The sequence below is a fragment of the Agelaius phoeniceus genome, chromosome 5 (genome assembly GCF_051311805.1).
Source record: "Agelaius phoeniceus isolate bAgePho1 chromosome 5, bAgePho1.hap1, whole genome shotgun sequence".
Classification (NCBI taxonomy): domain Eukaryota; kingdom Metazoa; phylum Chordata; class Aves; order Passeriformes; family Icteridae; genus Agelaius; species Agelaius phoeniceus.
In genome coordinates, this window is record NC_135269.1 from 10,791,004 (window position 1) to 10,809,633 (window position 18,630).

At 39.7% G+C, this 18,630-nt stretch overlaps 1 protein-coding gene across 5 annotated transcripts in view; it reads left to right on the top strand.

The window, feature by feature from the left end:
* The window catches only part of KIAA1549 (KIAA1549 ortholog), a 143,003-nt gene that overhangs the window by 74,984 nt on the left and 49,389 nt on the right, over nt 1-18,630 (top strand). For all 5 annotated transcript variants that reach the window (XM_077178283.1, XM_077178280.1, XM_077178281.1 and 2 more), the window contains exons 4-8: nt 3,854-4,031; nt 5,526-5,653; nt 7,069-7,252; nt 13,570-13,629; nt 16,667-16,812. In XM_077178283.1, coding sequence (XP_077034398.1) covers nt 3,854-4,031; nt 5,526-5,653; nt 7,069-7,252; nt 13,570-13,629; nt 16,667-16,812 — 696 coding nt within the window. The remainder of the gene's footprint in view (nt 1-3,853; nt 4,032-5,525; nt 5,654-7,068; nt 7,253-13,569; nt 13,630-16,666; nt 16,813-18,630) is intronic.

Genomic DNA, 18,630 nt, shown 5'->3' on the forward strand with positions numbered 1-18,630 from the left:
CAATCAAACAGACCTGACCTTTGTTAGTTGAAAGTACCTAGAAACCATGTGTGTGTTTGCAAGTTATGGTAAAGCAGTGCACTTCTCTAAGCTGCTTTTTTACTGTGTCTCTTATTACAGCTCACAGATGTTCCCTTGCTGTGATGTAATGTACAGTAAATCAGGAGACAGTCCAGTTAAATTTAACTTTGTAGTAATGTATGCTTTAAAAATAAAATCCATGGCTGTGATGGCTATAACTGCTGCTCACTTTAAATAAGAAGCAAGTTTAGCAGTGAAAGGAGGATTAAAGCATTTCTTGCCCTCAACTTTTTCAGTTGAAACTTTGGCCTCTGCTACTTTATTGTTTCAAACACTGTGAGTTGCTGAAGTGGAAAAAAGAGGAGGCAGGATCCTGCCAAATGAAAAAAAACTTCTGTCACTTTTTTCCCTAGAGAAATCCTTACAGCAAAGTGAGAATAACCAAAAATTTCAAAGTTTTTTCTAGTTGGTCTCAACATATTGCATCTGCAAAAGAATAAGACACCATTGTCTGAGTAAGAGTAATTTTAGTCAACACTCTGTAATGTAAAGCTTATGACACTTGGGTAGGATCTGTTAGACAATGTTCTCTTGACTTGACTTGAACTGGGGTGTAAAATAAAGTAGTGTTGGCAGTGACTCACTGCCAGGACCCCTGGTGCCATTAAGTTCATGCCAGCAGGAAAAGGGTTTTTGCCAGCCTCATTTGCACTTGGAAATTTTATCATGCATCTGGCATTTTTACCTTAGCCACTAGGTTGTTGTATTTAATGTGGGTTTGGTGGTGTGTCCTTAACCTACCAGTTCCTATATTCCCAAATCAGTGAACTCTGCCTCCAAAGTGTGGAGTTCAGGTCATTGCCAGGTAAATGCTTCTTCCAAAGATGCCACCTTGTGGACTTGCACTGACTTCATCTCTGCTTCACTAAAGTTGTGGCTGGTATTGTAGAGGTGTGCAAAACCAGTGAGAACTGCTGCCTCAGGATCCTAACGTGCCTAGAAGCAGAAGCTTTATTTTATTTTTAAGACCTGTGAGCCTTTGTAGTCCATCTTCAGGAAGTTAAACACCCTCTACAGGCTCTTTATAGGATTCTTAATAAGGTGGTGGTGAGAAAATCAGTTGTTGATGCTTTCTGCCAGATGTTTACACAGCGTAGTACAGTAGAATGTAGGCATGGATTGGGTTGTGGCAAAGGTGCATCTGGTCAAGTATTTTAGTAGACAATAATCAATAGCAAATGCTTAGGAAACATCATAAGGGACAAAGAAAAGATACAGTCATGCTTTTCCTAAATACTCTTCTAGCCTTAGTAAACTGAGCCTTAAAAGCTTTCTGTGCTGGACGTGCTCTCTCTTGTGAGGGTAGCTTGGAATGAGCTAGGTTGTGTCCTGGGAACAGCAGAGTTGGGCCAGTCATTGCACTTGGGAGCAGGGATAGCTTAACTCGAGGTGTTGGAAGAGTTCTCTGCTTCTGCTGAAGGTTTCTGCTTTTGCAGTGAGGATGGCTCCAAACTGCACGTGGAGTTTTGTGTGCTTCTCTGGCTTTCTGGCCCAAGGTGCTAAAGTTAAAATACTTGTACATTTTAATATAAGAAATCCATGCTTGTGTACTTTAATAGCGACACTCTAAAATGTGGTAGTTCAGCCACCTAATTTGTTAGCATCCAGCTGTCCTGGCAGTAGAGGTGAAACTTCCAAGAGAGAGCTGGATTGGATGGCTGGGTCTGTGAACCATTAGAGCTGTGCCAAGAGCAGCTATTCTCATTCATGAATCATGATTCCAGAGTCATGAGCTGTGCTCATCTAGCCTTGATAATTTTGTAGGCTTCTCTGTGAATTAGCTTTTAGACAGCATCAGGCTGTCGTGGGTCTGTTATTTCTGTCATATGGATGAGGCTGAAGAGAGATAATTCTAGACAACCCTGCAATACCTCAAGCAGAAATAGCTATTGTTTTGACTTGTAGTGGTTCTAATCTGCCTACCTCAAAATTACTGTTAAAAGTGGATTTTTATTTTGGATGTCCATTCTGGAGTTGCTGTTGCTCTTCTGATGAAGTGCAGCACAGAAGGGAACCAGTGTTAGCTGTTGAGCTGAAAAAGTTAATTCCAGGGCTGCTTTCCTGGCTGTCTGTGGGGCAGCACAACCAGTCAGAGATGGAGGGAGCTGAGTTGGTTACAGAGGCTTGCTTTTGTGTCTGAAATACCCAACTCCCGTGCATAAGTATATGCTGGCTGCAGCAACCCTCTCTTCCTCAGCATATACTGCTTCAGAAATCACCAGCAAATTGTCACTGAGATTTGTAATTCTAATTCCTCCTTTTCTTGCCTTTTAAGCAGTCTCATTTGCAAGTAATGGGCAACTTTCTTTTGGCATGTGTTACCCATTTTTAACTGCTGTTTGTTTGACAAACTGAAGCTGCGGAGATTATTTCATCATGAGATAAAAGAATAAAATTTCAGATAAGAGGAACTGAAAGGAGCTGTGCACATTATTCATATCAAACAAATTTGAGTTTTATGGATCTAAATCCATTTAAAATAAAAGTTGGATGTTGCATATATTTGTGGGCAAAGAAAGAAGAAAGGCATAATGAGCAGCATAGATTATTTTTTCTCATTTCCTTCTGCTGCTGAGGTAGTTTCTTCTGGTGGAGATGAGCTCTCTGAAATGCAGGCATTTTAGAAGACAGGAAGGAGCTGCTTGCTGTCTCATCTCAGCAGCAGTTGCCATCACTTTATACTACAGCAGAAATACCAAAAAGGAATATGTGGGTCGCAATTTAGTGGCACTGTGGTTTTCTATAAGGCTGTTCCTGAAGCTTAAGGTGTTTAACACATCCCTTCACCAGCATGGCACCTGCAAGGTGCTGGCATCCCTTCAGTGAATTTATCAGAAACTCTGGGTCTCTGGTTTACATGATTTATCATTGAGGCCATCATGTTGGATATACCAAAATACTTTTGAAGTGTGACTGCCACAGGCAAATAAAGCAAACTGGGGGAGTAACCCAGGAAGGAAGAAAGTAATGGTGGGGAAACAGGTGTTCTTAATGTTCAGAGAGTTTCTCTGAAGGAGGGAAGACACTGCAGTATGTTTAAATAAATAAAACCTTTCCGTTTGTTCTACTTAGGTGGCTGAGAAATGATGGATAAGAGTGTCTGCATGGTTCAAGGTTTATATTTAACTTGCAATCTCATTTCTTTTACATGATGTGTAAGGCTCCTCAGGGTTTTTAAGAAGACTCAAAGTCAGGACATGAATTGGAAGAGGAGAATTGTAATATGGTAACTGTGTTGAAACAAGCAGATAGAAGTGTTCCCTGGAAGAAAGTTTCTTGAGTGTGAAAATTATATCTAAAGAACATTGTTTATGTGTATTTTACTCCTTGTGCGCCACATATGAATGGTATAGGATGCATTCACTATGTGATGTATGACTGAAATGCAGAAGCTATGCAAGCAGTTCAGTAAGTAAACAGGAATTTTGTATGGGAAATGTTATGTACACCAGGGGAACGTAGGCAAGGGGGAATGCTAATATGTGGGAATGTGATAAATGAAGGAGTGCTGAGATTGGTGTGTTGTACTGAAGAGATTCCAGCAGGTGCACCTGGCACAGGGGAGTTGTCTCTGATGCACTGGAGCAGAGACTGCAAAGCACAGCACTTGTGTTTGTGCTTCTGCTGCACTTTGAAAAATAAGGACTGCATTTTCCTGCCTCTCAATGAGGTGGCTTTGAACTGCATGGGACTGTGTAGGTCTAAAATGTTGCCAGATTTAACATTGACATATTTGGATTTTCTTAATTTCAGATTTTTTCTTTTTTTGTAGGTTTATAAAATTTCCCCCAAATTTGCTTTCTTGGTGACATCTGGTCCCTTTGTTTACACGGCCATAGCTGTCATAAATGTGCTTGTGAACAGCAGTCTTCTTCGTGGGGAAGCCCCCATCATCCTCTCACTGCACCCTTCTTTCACTGTGCCAGACAACAGATTCCAGGTTCAGACAGGTGAGTTCCTCCTACACAGAGGGGAAAAGGTAGCTCTTGTTGATTCGCACTTCTTCACTTGCCGTGCAAGGTCAAGTCAAAACCCTATTGTGAATCTTAATTCTTTTTGTTAATGACATAATTTGCAGGTCTGTGGCAAAGAGGTGGTAAATTGTAAACAGTTAAACCCATCACTTCGTGTGTTTTTTCAGGATTTTTTTTGGTACATTGCAAAATAGTTGTGCTCTTTCTCTTGCTTCTCAAGGTGAGAAGAGAAAAAAAATCCATGAAACGTTTATTCATAAAATCACAGTGCAGCTACTTTGTAATACTTGTGTCAATTTCAGATTAAAATTATGTTAAAAGCTGCCTTTTTGTGTTGTTGTGATGTAGGAGAACTGGTGAGCAGGAGGATTGATTGCTCATGTATAACATGAGCAGGAGGGTTGCTTATGTAGTATTCAGCTTTCCATGGCTGCTGTATTGCAGCAGTTCATGCAAAGTTTGACTGCTAATAATCTAAAGCAAAGCAGTACCCATGTAATAGATATTGAGAGTCAGTGTTGTCATTTAAAATCTTCTTTGGGCCCTGTTTGCATGATAAAACTGCTTGCCTGGTTGGTTGTCTGTGTAATGAGGTAGTGACAGGGACTGAGCATACAAGCAGGTTAATAAATGTCAGCATGGTACTTTTGTTCAGATACGCTTTGTGTGTTGTTGTGCTGTGTTAATAATTGTATGGCAAGACATCACTTCAACTGTGCAGGTGTGATGTCTTTTTCCTCTGCTTAACATGGTTATATAGATAGACAGGAGGTGTATTTTTTGGGTTGGAACCTTGTATAACATTGCTGTTAGGATCTGTAAGCTAACTATAGCATTTCTTTGGTAAGGCTATATGTGGAAATGCACAGATGTGCATGTAGTTAAGGTCTGTGTGCCTGATCACCTTCCACTACCCTCACTCCTTCTGTCTTGTGCTCTTTCTTTCTCCTTCTGAATTTAAAGATGTCTGTATCTAAATTTAACAGATAGCTTACTAAGTGTTTTGAAAGTATTAGACAAATACTAATGTGCATTCATGGATCCAGTATGTAGTCTTTTAGGCAAGCTAAATACTGTATTTCAGGCTACAAGAAAGAGACATTTGTTGCTTTATTTTCTGAAGATTTTCATGGATTGGTTGGTTGCTCAGAATTTCAGTGTGGCCAACTCAGTGGTCAGGTGAGGTAAAGTTAGCCACATGTATATAGTGAAGGTCTTTTAGTATACAAGAGGAAACAGTATTTGTCACTAGTATCTTTTAGAGATCTAATTACTGCTGCAACCAATCTTAGTGAGCAGAGAATTTACTGCAGCAACACAAAATTTATTTTTAATGTATTTTCATCTGGTGTTTCACTGAATGTGTCCTGAGCTTCATGAAAGAAGAAAATGATAGCCCTGTGAATTCTGTTGTTCTGTTCTCTCTCAGGGAAGTACTTTTCTGTAGGAATAATTGCCCTTTGCTTTCAGTGCTTCAGTTTGTACCTCGAAACGTGGATATTGGATTCTGCACCTTTAGCCAGCGCATTGAGAGGGGGCTGACAATGGCATTCCTGGAGGTGAACAAGCACCAGGAGTCCTACAACTTCACTGTGCAGGTGAGAGGATGAGCATGGTTTGTATCTGTCCCTTTCCCCCCCTCACCTTTGCTTGTCCTGTGTTTCTTCCAGACAATAAAATGAGTTAGGTGTTCTCTGGCTGTCACTTGCAGTCTAGGTCATGTAGACCTACGAGGCTTTGTCATGAAGTCAGTTGGGCTTTTCCTCCTAAAAAATAACAAGGCACATGTTACAAGCTTTTACAAGCTTCTTGAAAAAAATATCCAAGGTGATGGTTTATATCCAAAAACGTTATTGAATATGATAGGGTTTATAATTTCCCAAATAAAAACTGTTACAGCCCTTACCAGAGTCACTCCCATCATAGTTTACTATAAAAGACTAAGGTGTGGTTAAAAAGTTTTTGTTGGAAGAAAGCTCTCAGGTCTCATTGCCATGCTGTTTTTCCCCACCCTGTTAGGGAATATAGGAGTTACATGACCCTGCCATCATGTGAGCAAACATGCTGGTTGCTTCTGAGATCTAGAAATACTTACAGTGTATGATGTCTGGGACAGCTGCTAGTGGAACTTCACACATGAAAAGTATTGCACATGTGCAGAGCCCTGAATCACACAGCAGAGCTTAGAGCTCCCTGGAAAATCAGTAATTCAATTTAATGAGGTCAACTCCCTCTTCAGTTTGAATTCTTAAATTTATCTAACTTTGTTGTAATACCAAACTCAGTAAAAATTTTATTATGTTGTTTAACTGACACCATAAATACCCATCTGTTGTACACTAAGATAAATTCAGGAAGAAAAATGACAAATTTTAGAGTGTCTAAAGTACTATGTAATACATATAGAAGAGTGCTCACAACTTGAAACACAGTGCCACTGCATAGACTGAAGACAGAACATGTAAAACAATTTCTTGGACTATTAGCTTAGCCAACTTACTTTAAATACTTCTTATTTTTCAGAAGAGGTTTATCTACATGAATACATTTGCTGTTTATATTGTTGCCACAAAAAGGCTTCTAACAACTGGTGGATTTGGGTGTGCATGGTGAAGGAGATTTTTACCAAGAGAACATCCATTTTCAGAACTTTTTTTGCCATAATCAATCCCTTTCTTCTGTTCCGTGTAGTTTGGAAGACTTATTTATGACTAGATTTATTTTGCTGTCTGTCTTGCTAGGTGTATTTTTCTCATCATTTTCTGGGCTGTAGCTGTCAGATCATTCTGGATTATGATTGACCTTAAAGTATGACTCTTTGAAGAGAAATTCACATGTAACTTTGCCTCTTCTGAGACTCAGCTGGCTGAACCAATCTGGAGCAGATGTTCCTCTGTCTTGATGTGAATTGCCCCCCTCTTCATATAAGAGGAAAAAGAAAAGTCTGTCAAGGAAGGGATGGAAATGGCAGTGATTAGATTTTGCTGACCCTGCTTCAATGCTGTCTTTTCAGATACTGAATATAACTCTGAGCAGGCCTGGGGTGGCATTTCGGCAGGGCCCTGTGAGCATTGTTTTTGCCATCCGAGACAGGTACGGTTTTCTCAATGGGTCTGAAGTCAGCGAGCAGCTCAGGAACTTGTCCGTGGTGGAATTCAGCTTCTATCTGGGCTTCCCTGTGCAGCAGATTGCTGAACGTGAGTATTTGCTGTTATCCAGCACTGCAGAATGCTTCTGTCCAGTATTTTCCCTCTGTACAATTTTTAAATAATTTCTTGCATAAGTGATAATGCAGCTTCAAGTACCTAACTTGAATAATGAGTTCTGCAGGGCAGATCTGTGCCTGTTTCTGCTCACATTTTGGTGTTACAGCATCTTGCTGCTTTTGTCATCATACTTTCCTTGTGTGCTGGGTCAGTTGTACTTAACCTGGCTTCATTAGTTCATTGGTCTTAGTCCAGATCTAAAAATAAGAAAATCACTTAGATCAGTATTGCTGTGAAGTGCAGTGCAAGGTGTGTGTCTGTGCTTATGTCTAGAGAGACCTTTGCTAATTCTCAGGAGTTTCAGTACTTTCAGCTGCTCTTAACCATGTCTCTGACTTCTAGAAACTCCTGGGGCACTGGCTACATGAGTTGATATTTGCCCATATAGTCTGAATTAATTTGTCTATGCAGTCTGTTATGTTTTAAAGTATTACCTTTCTCACTTTTTATGTACATTTGCATGGCAAGTCTTTTTTTTCAGACCACCATCATCCTAAACGTAGATGAGTGGGAACTGCCTGCATAACAGAGCTTGCTTGACACTTGGCCTTTACAACTTATGTTAGATTTTAGATTTTTCAGATGACTCAGGAGCATAAGCAAGATCATGGGAGAATAGTACTTGCCTTTTCGTGCTGGTGGGTGTCACTGACTCAGTCCATTAATTCCCCATTTCTCCTATCTCACCATGCTTTTTAATTTTCGGAGTTATTTCCGTGAGCTGTAGAGATGCATAACATCTGACACAGTGAGTTTTACAATATAGTTAAACATTTAGTGGAAAATCAGGTCTAATAGTAGCTGGTGTTCATTATGCAGCTGTGTATGTCAGTGAAATTACTGTAAAGAGAGTCACTGTCAACAGAAAAGTTGCTCTCCTTAGCAGCTTTCAATCTAGGTAAGGTGATTGCACAGGATACTTCCCCATTTACTGGATGCACTCTAAACATACTAGTTTTTTGAAGCTTTTTATTTCATGTTTTCAGCATTTTTGATCCCTCTACTCCCATAACCAATTAAAAGAAGTATGAGGTTGTTGACATATTGCTGTTAAGCATTTCTGTTCTTGTTTGGTCTCACATAAAGTGTGAGCTCTGTGCAGTGGTAGGTCTATTTAGTTGAGCCAGGACCAAGTCTTGAGAATCCCTGTCCATAGATGACCAGCATTTCTTTTTATCTTGGAAGCCACAGAACAACTCACATTTGTGGGCTATGGTCTTTATTGCTCACTGAATGCAAATAAAATGTTGCTCTTGCCTTGATTGCTTGAAAGACACCTCTCTTTACTCTGTGTCCTCTCTTTTATGCATTTGAGCTTGAGTTCAGGTAGCTTTTAGTCTCTAGTAATATTTTTGGTGTTGAGGGACCCTTTTTTTCCTGTAAGAGCCTACATCAGCTCTTACAGCTTTTAGTCTTGTCCACATATTCTGAAATTATATTTGTGCATTTGCAGGTTGCCCCTTGCTGAGAATCCATCTTCTGGATTGTGCAATGGAGCTACAGTGCAATTAAGTGATAACAGAATTTCTACCAAGGCTGGTGTAGCCTGAAAGAGAGGCTGGTCAAAGGGGGAAGACATTCCCATTAAAGATGAATGTACATGCTTCTCCTTGGGCTTTGAACTAGGTGACCTCCAAGGTCCCTTCCAAACCAAACAATTCTATGATTCTATTTTCCTTTCCTGATGGTACTTAGGAAATTTGAAATTGCTTTAATGCTCGTATCAGGAGCTGTCCCTGTGTTTGTTACCTGCATGTGTACAGTGCCTGTTCAGTGGGGATGGTGCCAGTGCCAGTGGAGCCCTGTGGTCACTCACATGTCAATTACAAAACAAAGTAAAGTAGGATGAGTGGAGAGCTCAGGATTTTTAGGAACTATGAGATTTTCCCAAAGATTGCAATGTAGAAAACATGAGGATTTGGTGGATAAGGTGTCCTAAATTAAGGAACATCTTGTTTTCTTGCTGTTAGGAGAGCTCACATTTACTGTAGATTGAGCCCATTGTAGGACAGCACATTTGGGTTTGAACTGGTCTAGTTTGGTCTCAGAAGTTCTTTAATGGGCACTGTTCTGGAATACCAGCTCTGGTGCTATTTGGTAAGTTGGCAAAGTGGGAACACAGTTTCTCAGATTACTGGAGCTGTGGGTCCTTCTGTCAGCAAGCACAGAAATGATGAATGTAGTTCAGACTCTTTTATCAGTGAGACAACCACAGCCAGTTATTTTTAGCTGTTCCTACAGTTTTTTACACTGCTGCTGTGACTGGATTTTGAGCCTAAGGGTTTTAGGTCTTCAGATTCAGAGCCAAAATCCTGTGCAAAGGCTCAGCAGCATTGGGCAGATCCTTCCTGAAACATCTTATTCAGCAGACTGTTGAGGGTGACCAACAGCCAGATCCTCAAAGCTACTTTAGCAGGGAGATGCCTAAATGTTTTTGTTTTCTAGGCCCTGAAGTCTACAGAGCAACTGTAGCAGGGAAGGTGTTATAACACCTTAGATTGATATAGCTGCTTTGGTCTGTGCCAATTAATATGCAAACCTTTGCTTTCAGTGTGATTTTTTTTCTAGGAATGTTGGATATTTACATGTAAACCATTTATGTATGTCAGTGTTCATATGTAAATATGAAATGTTCCATGGCATACTGTTCTGTGCCATTTGTGCCTTAGTTTATCAGGCATGCTAACAATTCATACTCTTGGTAGTGACTTTTCTTTTTCCCTTAAGGACTTTGTGCATGATCTTGTAAGCTTTGTAGCTGCATCTAAAGAAATTATTTGTGGGTGAGCTGAGTGCCAGGGCTCAACCCCCAACCTTGGGGGTTGAAGTTAATCATACCCAAGAAAAGCTACTTGTGCATCTCTACATTGTTAAGTGAGACCATGACATCAATATCCCAAATATGAGCCTTGTTCCAAAGAGTGCTCCTTGCCACTTGTTCACTTTGCATTGCCTTTCACACACTGTCCTTACATGGTTTTTATTCACATAAATAATATGTCCTGTTTATAGTTTTAATTGTGTGGTTTGTCCCATCATTAACACCAGGAATTCTTTTTCAGTTTTTTCCCCACTCACATAGAGTCAGGATCAGGAGTGAAAGTTGTTTGGCAGATGTGGACTGTTCTTTGCAGGAATAGGGCTGTCAAAATGGCAAAACCTGGAAACTTCCAGACTTTCTTCTTTCCTCACAAGACTTCTAGGTGACTTAAGCAACACGTTTCTATTCAAATGTCCAGTTTACACCTTTCTCGTGCTTATTTTTCATTGTCCACCTTACAGCTCACGTTTCAGATTGTAAATTGGTTAGATGGTCATGACCTACAAATCAGCAGAAAGAAAACCAAGTCTAATCACAGGGTTTGGGTGCTAGTTCATTAAAAATAACAGGAAACTATATATTTGGTATCTCTTTATGGCTAGCAGATTTCTTGGGGTACAGGTAAAGGCTAGCTGTGGAGTAGATGGCAATATTTGCCTTCATGAACTTACCCTGAATAAAGCTCTTTGTTTTTCTTAGGACTTTAGGTAGAGAGAGTTGCCTTGGGACTTGCTATTTTTTCAGTTCTAAGTAGCACTTTGATGCATGTCATCTATTTTGGCTATCTTAGAGATGTTGCAAGGCCAATAGGATAAATATAAAATTGTATGATATGGTCCAAAGACTGCAGAAATATTTGGCATTTTTTTCTGGGTGGATTTTAGATCAGGTTTTAAAGTCACAGTGTGTTGCTATTGCCCACACCCCAGTATCTGCATGGAATCTTACTTTTCATTTAATGCCTTCTCATTTCACATCCTGCATTCCCTCCATGCTTTCTACTACTGTTCTCTGTTGATCAGAAGTAAGAATGATCAGCATGACACCAGTTGTATCCTGCATGGTGCCACACATCTGTAAGAGAGAGAGATCCTGGGAACATCTGGCAGTGGCCACACTGCCTGAGTGGTGTGCTTTAGACTGCTCTTAGTAGGTCTCTGGTGAGCAGGTGACCCTTTCCCTTTTCATCCAGCACCAAATCGATGCTGTTACACGGTATGGTGCTCCAGGGCTGCCTGTTGGCATCTCCTAATGATGCCAGCATCTACTTCATTAATGCATCCAGAGTCATTAGCAGACCAGCTGCAATCTAGCTAATAATTGCATTTTGTCTATCCAGCTTCCCCCTCAGAATAACAATCAGTCAGTGCTGTTTGTAATTGTTAGTTCCAGAGGACATCAGAACTCTTGCAAATTTGATCTTGCTGCAAGTGCTGAGACTCCAGATGAGCCCAAGGTCTGTGTGTCAGTGAGACACTAGAGTGACCTGTGGTATAAGAATTGGAACCTGGATTGGCTGACTTCTGGCAATTTTCAGCATTCTTTGTCAGGTTTTAGAACCTAGTCTTAGTTGGCAATGATCACAGCACATCTTCCTTTTCAATGTCAAGATTTTCTGCTCAAGTTGGTTTATTTTTAAGTTGCATTAATTCCGTGGAAAGTTTAAATGAATAGTCACCCAGCAATTTGCATGAATTAAATCATTTTCTAGTACTAATTAGAAAAAGTTTGAAGAGCACAGTAAGTATTGAAGTGAAACATGATTTTGGTTTAAAGAAGGGAAAACTCAAAACTGCTAGTAGTTCAAAGCATTATGGTCACTGGAAGGATTTTGATTTCCTTATCGTGTTCTTTCCATGCATTGGAAAACAACAGAATCAGTTTTCAGTTTAGTTTATGCTTTTTTTTGTTCAGCTTCCATTTCTAAATTGAAGTAAACAATTGCATGACTAGAGTAAATAGAATTTCAATCTAAAAGCTACAATCAGAAGAATTGAGTATCAGGATGCCAAAAATAAATGGGTGTGTTTAAATGGACTCTGAGGTGCTTTTTGCTTGTCTGAGACTTTTGGAAATTTAATGCATTGTGATCTGTTGCATAGAGGGCCAGTGTTTCTTGTTCAGAAAAAAAGGACCATGTTCCAACACCCTTCTGAATAGTAAGTCACAGAGTGCCCAGCCCGGTGGTCATCTTGAAGCTAGTGCTGCTATTACTGAAATAAAGGTGGAATAACCAAATTTTCTTTTATTTTTTTCTTCCAGTAGGAGTTAGCTATAAATCTGTGAAAATAAAAGGTAAAATGTAACTAATGATTCTTTTGCTTTTACCTTAAACAAAAAATTCCTAAGCTTTTTAATGGGCAAAAGAATCAGATTTTTGGTACACTGACAGAGAATGGCTTGTCTACAAATTCTTGCATCATTAAATTAGAAAAACTTCAATTTTCTACTTCCCTGAAATGTGGAGTAGTGGCAAACTAGTCCACAACTGTAGACATCTTTGTTCTAAATTGATCCAGCATGGGCCAGGTCATTTAATTGTTTGTGCTGTGTTTTTTCTGTTCATGAAATGGTTTAAAAATTAACCTTTGTATAATGCTTAGCAAACTGCATCTGGATTAAATATTTTGAGAAAGTTAAGACCATTCCATTTCCTTATTGCCATAGTGAAGCTTAAGACTTCCCTTGAGGAAACTGTTGGCCCAGCCCCCATCTTCACTTCTTTCCCAACATGTCTTTACTGCTCTCCAGTGGAAATCTTGGGAAAAATCTTATCTATACTGAAGTCAGTAGAAATAGACTGTTTTCCTTACTGGGGCAAGGATTTCCCTCTAGAGCAGAGCTTTTTTTTTTTTTGAAAAATTGAGAAATTAGGAAAACTTGAAGCCACCAAGCCAAGCAGAAAAGCCACGAGGTTTGTCTGTAGCAGTGTTATTTGTGGGTTTTGTAAAAAAACTGCACATGTCTGGAACACAAATCATATATGTTTAGTTCTCTGCTTTACATTTATTGTTTCCTTGTAGTTTCTCCCTCAGAGAAGGTCTTATTTTCATCCTGACACTCAGGAATTGCCTCACTGCCCTTTGAGCAGAGTCTGATCCTGCAGCTAGCTCAGTAAGAGTCACAGCTCAGACAGTGAGCTTTTTAATTCCTGGGAGCAATGAGCTCGGTGCAGCAGCTTGGAGTCTTTCATGTAATAAATCTGACTGTTTCACTTAGCTTCTTTTTGTTAGAGACAAACTCAGCAGTGTACACTGGGAGCACTTCCCTTGCTATTGTGTCTGCATTGCCTCAGGAGCAGAAGTGCATCTGTGTAAATAAGATGCTTGCTGACAGTATAAATTATGTAGTGGCTTCTGGTTTTGTGTACGTTGTTTAGAAAACTGTTCTTATGGATGTTTTTCTTCCATTCTGTTTTTTTCTTCAGCCTTTCATTATCCTAAGCTTAATGTGTCCCAGTTGATGAAATCTTCCTGGGTGAGAACAGGTATGTATGGTCTCTGTGAGTAAGTAAAAGTGCAATTAGTTTTGGTAGTGGGATAACTAGCCTGCATAAATATCAATAGCTTAGGGGTGCTGCATTTTTATGAGGTAATAACATGTCTGAGCTGAATAAATTCTAAAACCAAAGGCCCAGTGACCTGAAATATCTGGGAAATATAAATCCCTGGTCTAGAATTAACTACTGAAATTCCTTGGTAATGCACACAAAGCACTTTTTGTCTACAAGGCCGTTTATTCTTAGTGAAACAGCTCAGACTGTCAGGCATAAAGTATCTACTCTGCATGTTGTCAATATGCCACATTGATTTTTAGGTATCTATTTTAATTGAAAATTAAATTTTTATTTGTGTGACACTTTCTACCAAAACATGCCCAGAATAAAACAGAGAGAAAATAGATGAATTCTGAGTACATAAAAAGTTTCATCACATTTCATTGATCTCTTCTGATTCGTTCACAGAAGATCCCTCCCACCAAAGTCTTCTGAGTGTTTTATTCTGTAATTTACAGATGTGCTTGAACTGTCACATTTAGGTGCTCAAAGGCTGTTGAGGTTGCCTCCCTCCTGTAGGTCTTACCTGCTGCTTTTAAGCCTGATTGGTGAGGAGGCTTTGCCTACCAAACTTGTTCTTAGGGTGCAGGTGCCCCACTGGATACTCTCTTGTCTTCCTGCAGCTTTTATCACCTCTAGTTCACCTGTTGTATAGACTTGCTCTTTTTTCCAGGTTTCCCCGTCTCTTCCCACCAGTCACCACTTCACTCTTTAAGCAGGAAACCAAATTGCACCTCAGTTTCTGATGTCCACATGGTTTGTTTCAGAGAAGAAAGATCTAGAATTTCAGATAATGCTCACTGATGTGGCAGAATCTCCTACGTGTGTCTCATAACCAGTGGCATCCTTCCTTAGAGATTTGTGTTGGCTTTTTTGGCTCCACCTGCTCCCTCTCTTGCTCAGCCTTAGGATTGTCCATTGCTGCTGAAAATTGCCTTAGCTCCTGCAGTAAAAAAAAGGGTTCTTCCAGCTCTAAAATCACATTCCCTTGGGTTTAAATAAAGTTCTGCCTGTAAGATTTTGAAAGCAAATTGCAGCAATTTTTTTTTTTTCCTGCAGAGGAATTTTTTGTAGTCTCAGTTCTTGCAGGATTCTGGGAAGAGCTGGTAGACTTTGGCTGAGTCATTGCTTTCAGTCAGTGTTTTGTATTTTAAGGGTAATGAATCATGACATGGGAAAATGATAGAATCTATGCATGTAAAGATTTTTTAATATCAAATTACCCCGATATACGTGCATGTATCCCAGTAGTCATAAAAAGCTGGGATATACAGTGTTCTCCCTCTGTTGTAGAATACAATTCATGCTATTAAACATAATTTATTGATACTGAAATCCAATACACAGGCAAGAACAGTTTTCTGCTTGGTGTATATAACAGCCTTAGGTCACTGTCTGTTTTGCTATTTCATTCTGAGATACTTAGTCTGTGATTGAATTCAGAAGACAGATACTGTTGATCTGGGTGAGAAATCATGAAAATGTTTCCTTTTTCTGACATCTGCAGTGAAAGCTTCAAATTGAAAACGTGGCTTTAATAGATTTGTTTAAAATTTTAAAAATTTAAAATTATATTTAATTGATTTTATCTAACTGGTGGCTTTTTATTAAGCTCTACACTTAAAAGAATAAATGTGCAAACACAGAAAAAGCAGCTTTTAAAAAATACATGTATTTTTAGTGGAGGAGAATTAAAACTGAATTTATTTGATGCAGTGAGCAGTGAGTTGGTTTGCTGTCCTGGAGGATTGTTCAGTTGAATCATTTGAATGACTACTGCTCCATTCACTCCACATTTCTCTAACTGGATGCCATCTTGCTAGTAAAAGTCCACCCTTTTTTTCATCTTCCTTCAGGGATTCCTCTCAGCATTAGCTCCCCCAATGACCCAGGGTACCTGGTTGCCAAGTAAGCAAGGCTGCAAACCATTTTTTTTGTGCTGTGATTGGCATACTTGTTAATCTTGTCTGGGGGAGTTGCATTTGAATACACAGCTTCATTCATGTGCTGCTGTTCTACTTTTTCTCCAGGACTCTGAACCCTTGCCCTCCCCAGCTCCATCTCGGTACACAAGTGTTAGTACCTCTCCAACACAACACTTTTGACTGCAATTAGTTGAAGCAGATGATTTAGACTAAGTTTTCTCTTTTAGCAGTTTTTAAAAATTTATTGGATACTCATGATTTTATGCATTTTTAGAATCGAAGTAGTTTTCTTATTATCCTGGGTCTGTCTAGCCTGTTAAGGTTCCAAAAAATCCTCTACCTGAATTCCCCCCCCAGATTATTTATTTTGGGGAAAAAAAATTCACTTCACATTTCTCTAACTGGATGCCATCTTGCTAGTAAAAGTCCACCCTTTTTTTCTTCTTCCTTCAGGGATTCCTCTCAGCATTAGCTGCCCCAGTGACCCAGGGTACCTGGTTGCCAAGTAAGCAAGGCTGCAAACCATTTTTTTGTGCTGTGATTGGCATACTTGTTAATCTTATCTGGGGGAGTTGACTTGAATACACAGCTTCATTCATGTGCTGCTGTTCTACTTTTTCTCCAAGAACCTTGCCCTCCCCAGCTCCAACTCAGTATCACTTCTGAACTCAACACTTTTGACTGCAATTAGTTGAAGCAGATGATTCAGACTAAGTTTTCTCTTTTAGAAGTTTTTAAAAATTCATTGGATGCTCACGATTTTATGCATTTTTAGAATTTAAATAGTTTCCTTACTATCCTGGATCTGTCTAGCCTGGTTAAGGTTCCAAAAAAATCCTCTGCCTGAATTTTTTTTTTCCCCCAAATTAACCAAATGTGTCCTTTTTCCAGCAAGTAACCTCCACCTGAACAGGTCAGGTGCTCTCGAATTATCCCTGAGCTGTCCCAGGGCGACTCAAAGCTTGTAATTGAAGTTGTGGAGAAGGAACTGAGAAGTTTTACTGATGAATTTGTTTTCTTGGGCTGTTTTCTGTGCCATGCAGTTCTCCTGGGTGTGGTTGACCAGCGCATTCAGGAGGAAGTGTTCCGGGCTGAGATGGAGCGGAAGCTCGCTCACCTGTTCAACGAGGCTTTGCTCAGAGGCAGGATCTGGAGACGGGCCAGCTTTGCAGGCAGCAACATTGTGCAGGTATTAAGAGGATGAAAAATAAAGGATAATAAATTACTGAATTATTTAACATGAGTGTTAACAAAGTGCTCAGGTTTTGAGTTAAGAAATATAACTCAAAAGCATGTGTCACCTTTAGCTAGTTGGTGATATTTGTGTTTTGCACCTAAAATATGGGTCTTCTTTCAGGCACCACATATGTCTTTTAAGCTAAACATAGCAAATGCAAATAACTGATTACTAAAAACTTCTGATGGCTTCATAGAAACAGCAGTGAAAATTGTTTTACCAACGTCTTACTTTAAAAATGTTCCGTCTTGTTTGGCTTACATGAGGCGCCTAGCAAAAGGAGACAGGATGATCATCTGAAAAACACTTATCTTCTGGGACAGCTACTTCACAGCTCTCTGAGATGTTTTGGCAGTGGTGGAAAAATACAAAGTAGAATTATGTGTGGCTTGGTGCAGCAGTAGAGTAGTACATTCTACCCCTTAACTTCTTATTTGTCGCAGTACTCCTGGTTACAGGGTTGGATTTCAGGTAAAAATGATTATTCATACCAAATTTTGCACACATAGCAGCTTCTGTTATCTGAATTCCAGTGCTGCTTGAGAGTTTTAGAGTCACAGGTGGATTTATTCACATAAAGTCCAAGAAGGCTTTACTATTTAATTTAAAGTTTTAAATTCTGATGTGTTCTTTTTTTTCAGTTCAACAATCTGAAAGCCAGAGTACTTTTTTAATGGTTCATCTTCTTAAAAATTACCATTTCCAACTAATTCATTGACAGTTGGTTTACCTCCCAGATGCCCTTTTTGCATTTCAGACCTATTGTCTTTATTTAATTTAATCCTATGGTTTTTGCTACCACTTAAATTTCCAGATGTTGGGGTATTCTTACTTCTGCTTTCCTGTCTCAGAAACATCTGTTTCAGTAATAGAGATTTTATTTTATTTTTCTTTTGTACAGCTTCGAATTGCTGCTAATAGGTGTCTGCTTCAGATCTCCTATTCCCAGCACCTCTTATTGCACTTTGTTCATTATGCCTTTGTCCTCCTTTTGCATATAAATTAAACAAATATTCCTTATGTTGCTAGTGAAGATACCACAGCCTATAAAATGTATATGTTTAGATTACAGTTTTATGACTTTGCAAATAAAGCTCAGGTAGTTTATTTTTTCATGCACAAAATTATAGGCACATCCTTTTTAGATAAGGAGTGGTATTTTGGAAAGTGAAAATGCAGCATTTTTTTCTTTTGACTTTGTGTTATGTACTGGGACATAAGATAAGGTCTGCAGCTCATGTTCCAGACAGCAGTGCTGCTCATTTATGCCACTTAATTAGTGCAAAGAGCCTGCCAACTGCTGGCTTTGGGCAGAGGAGGGTTCTATTCATTACAGTCAGCACATCTTACCATCACAGGGCTTCTCCAGGTGCTCCCAGCCCACCCTTTCAGGTGGGGTTAGAGCTGAACAAAGGAGATGTGGAGGGAGGGAGGCTGAAGAGAAACCTTGCGGTGAAGTGTGTGTGCTGGGTGTGCTCAGAACAGCAGGTACCTGCAGGTGCCACAGCTCCTTGGTGCTGCCTTGGCAGGATGTTCAGGTGTGTGGCAGGTGAGACAGCCTGAGAGGCTGTGGTGTGCAGCTGCAGTGATGGTGAGCTCCAGACTGAAGGATAGTTTCTTTCCAGGATGTTCCCCTCTTAGCTGAGGATCTTGTCCATAGGCATCTGCCATAAACCTTTTACTGCTGTTAATTCTGTTCCTCTTAGCCAAGTTTATAAGCTGTGTTTGTATCTTCTGGGAGAGTTAATAATGTTTCTTGTGCTTTACATT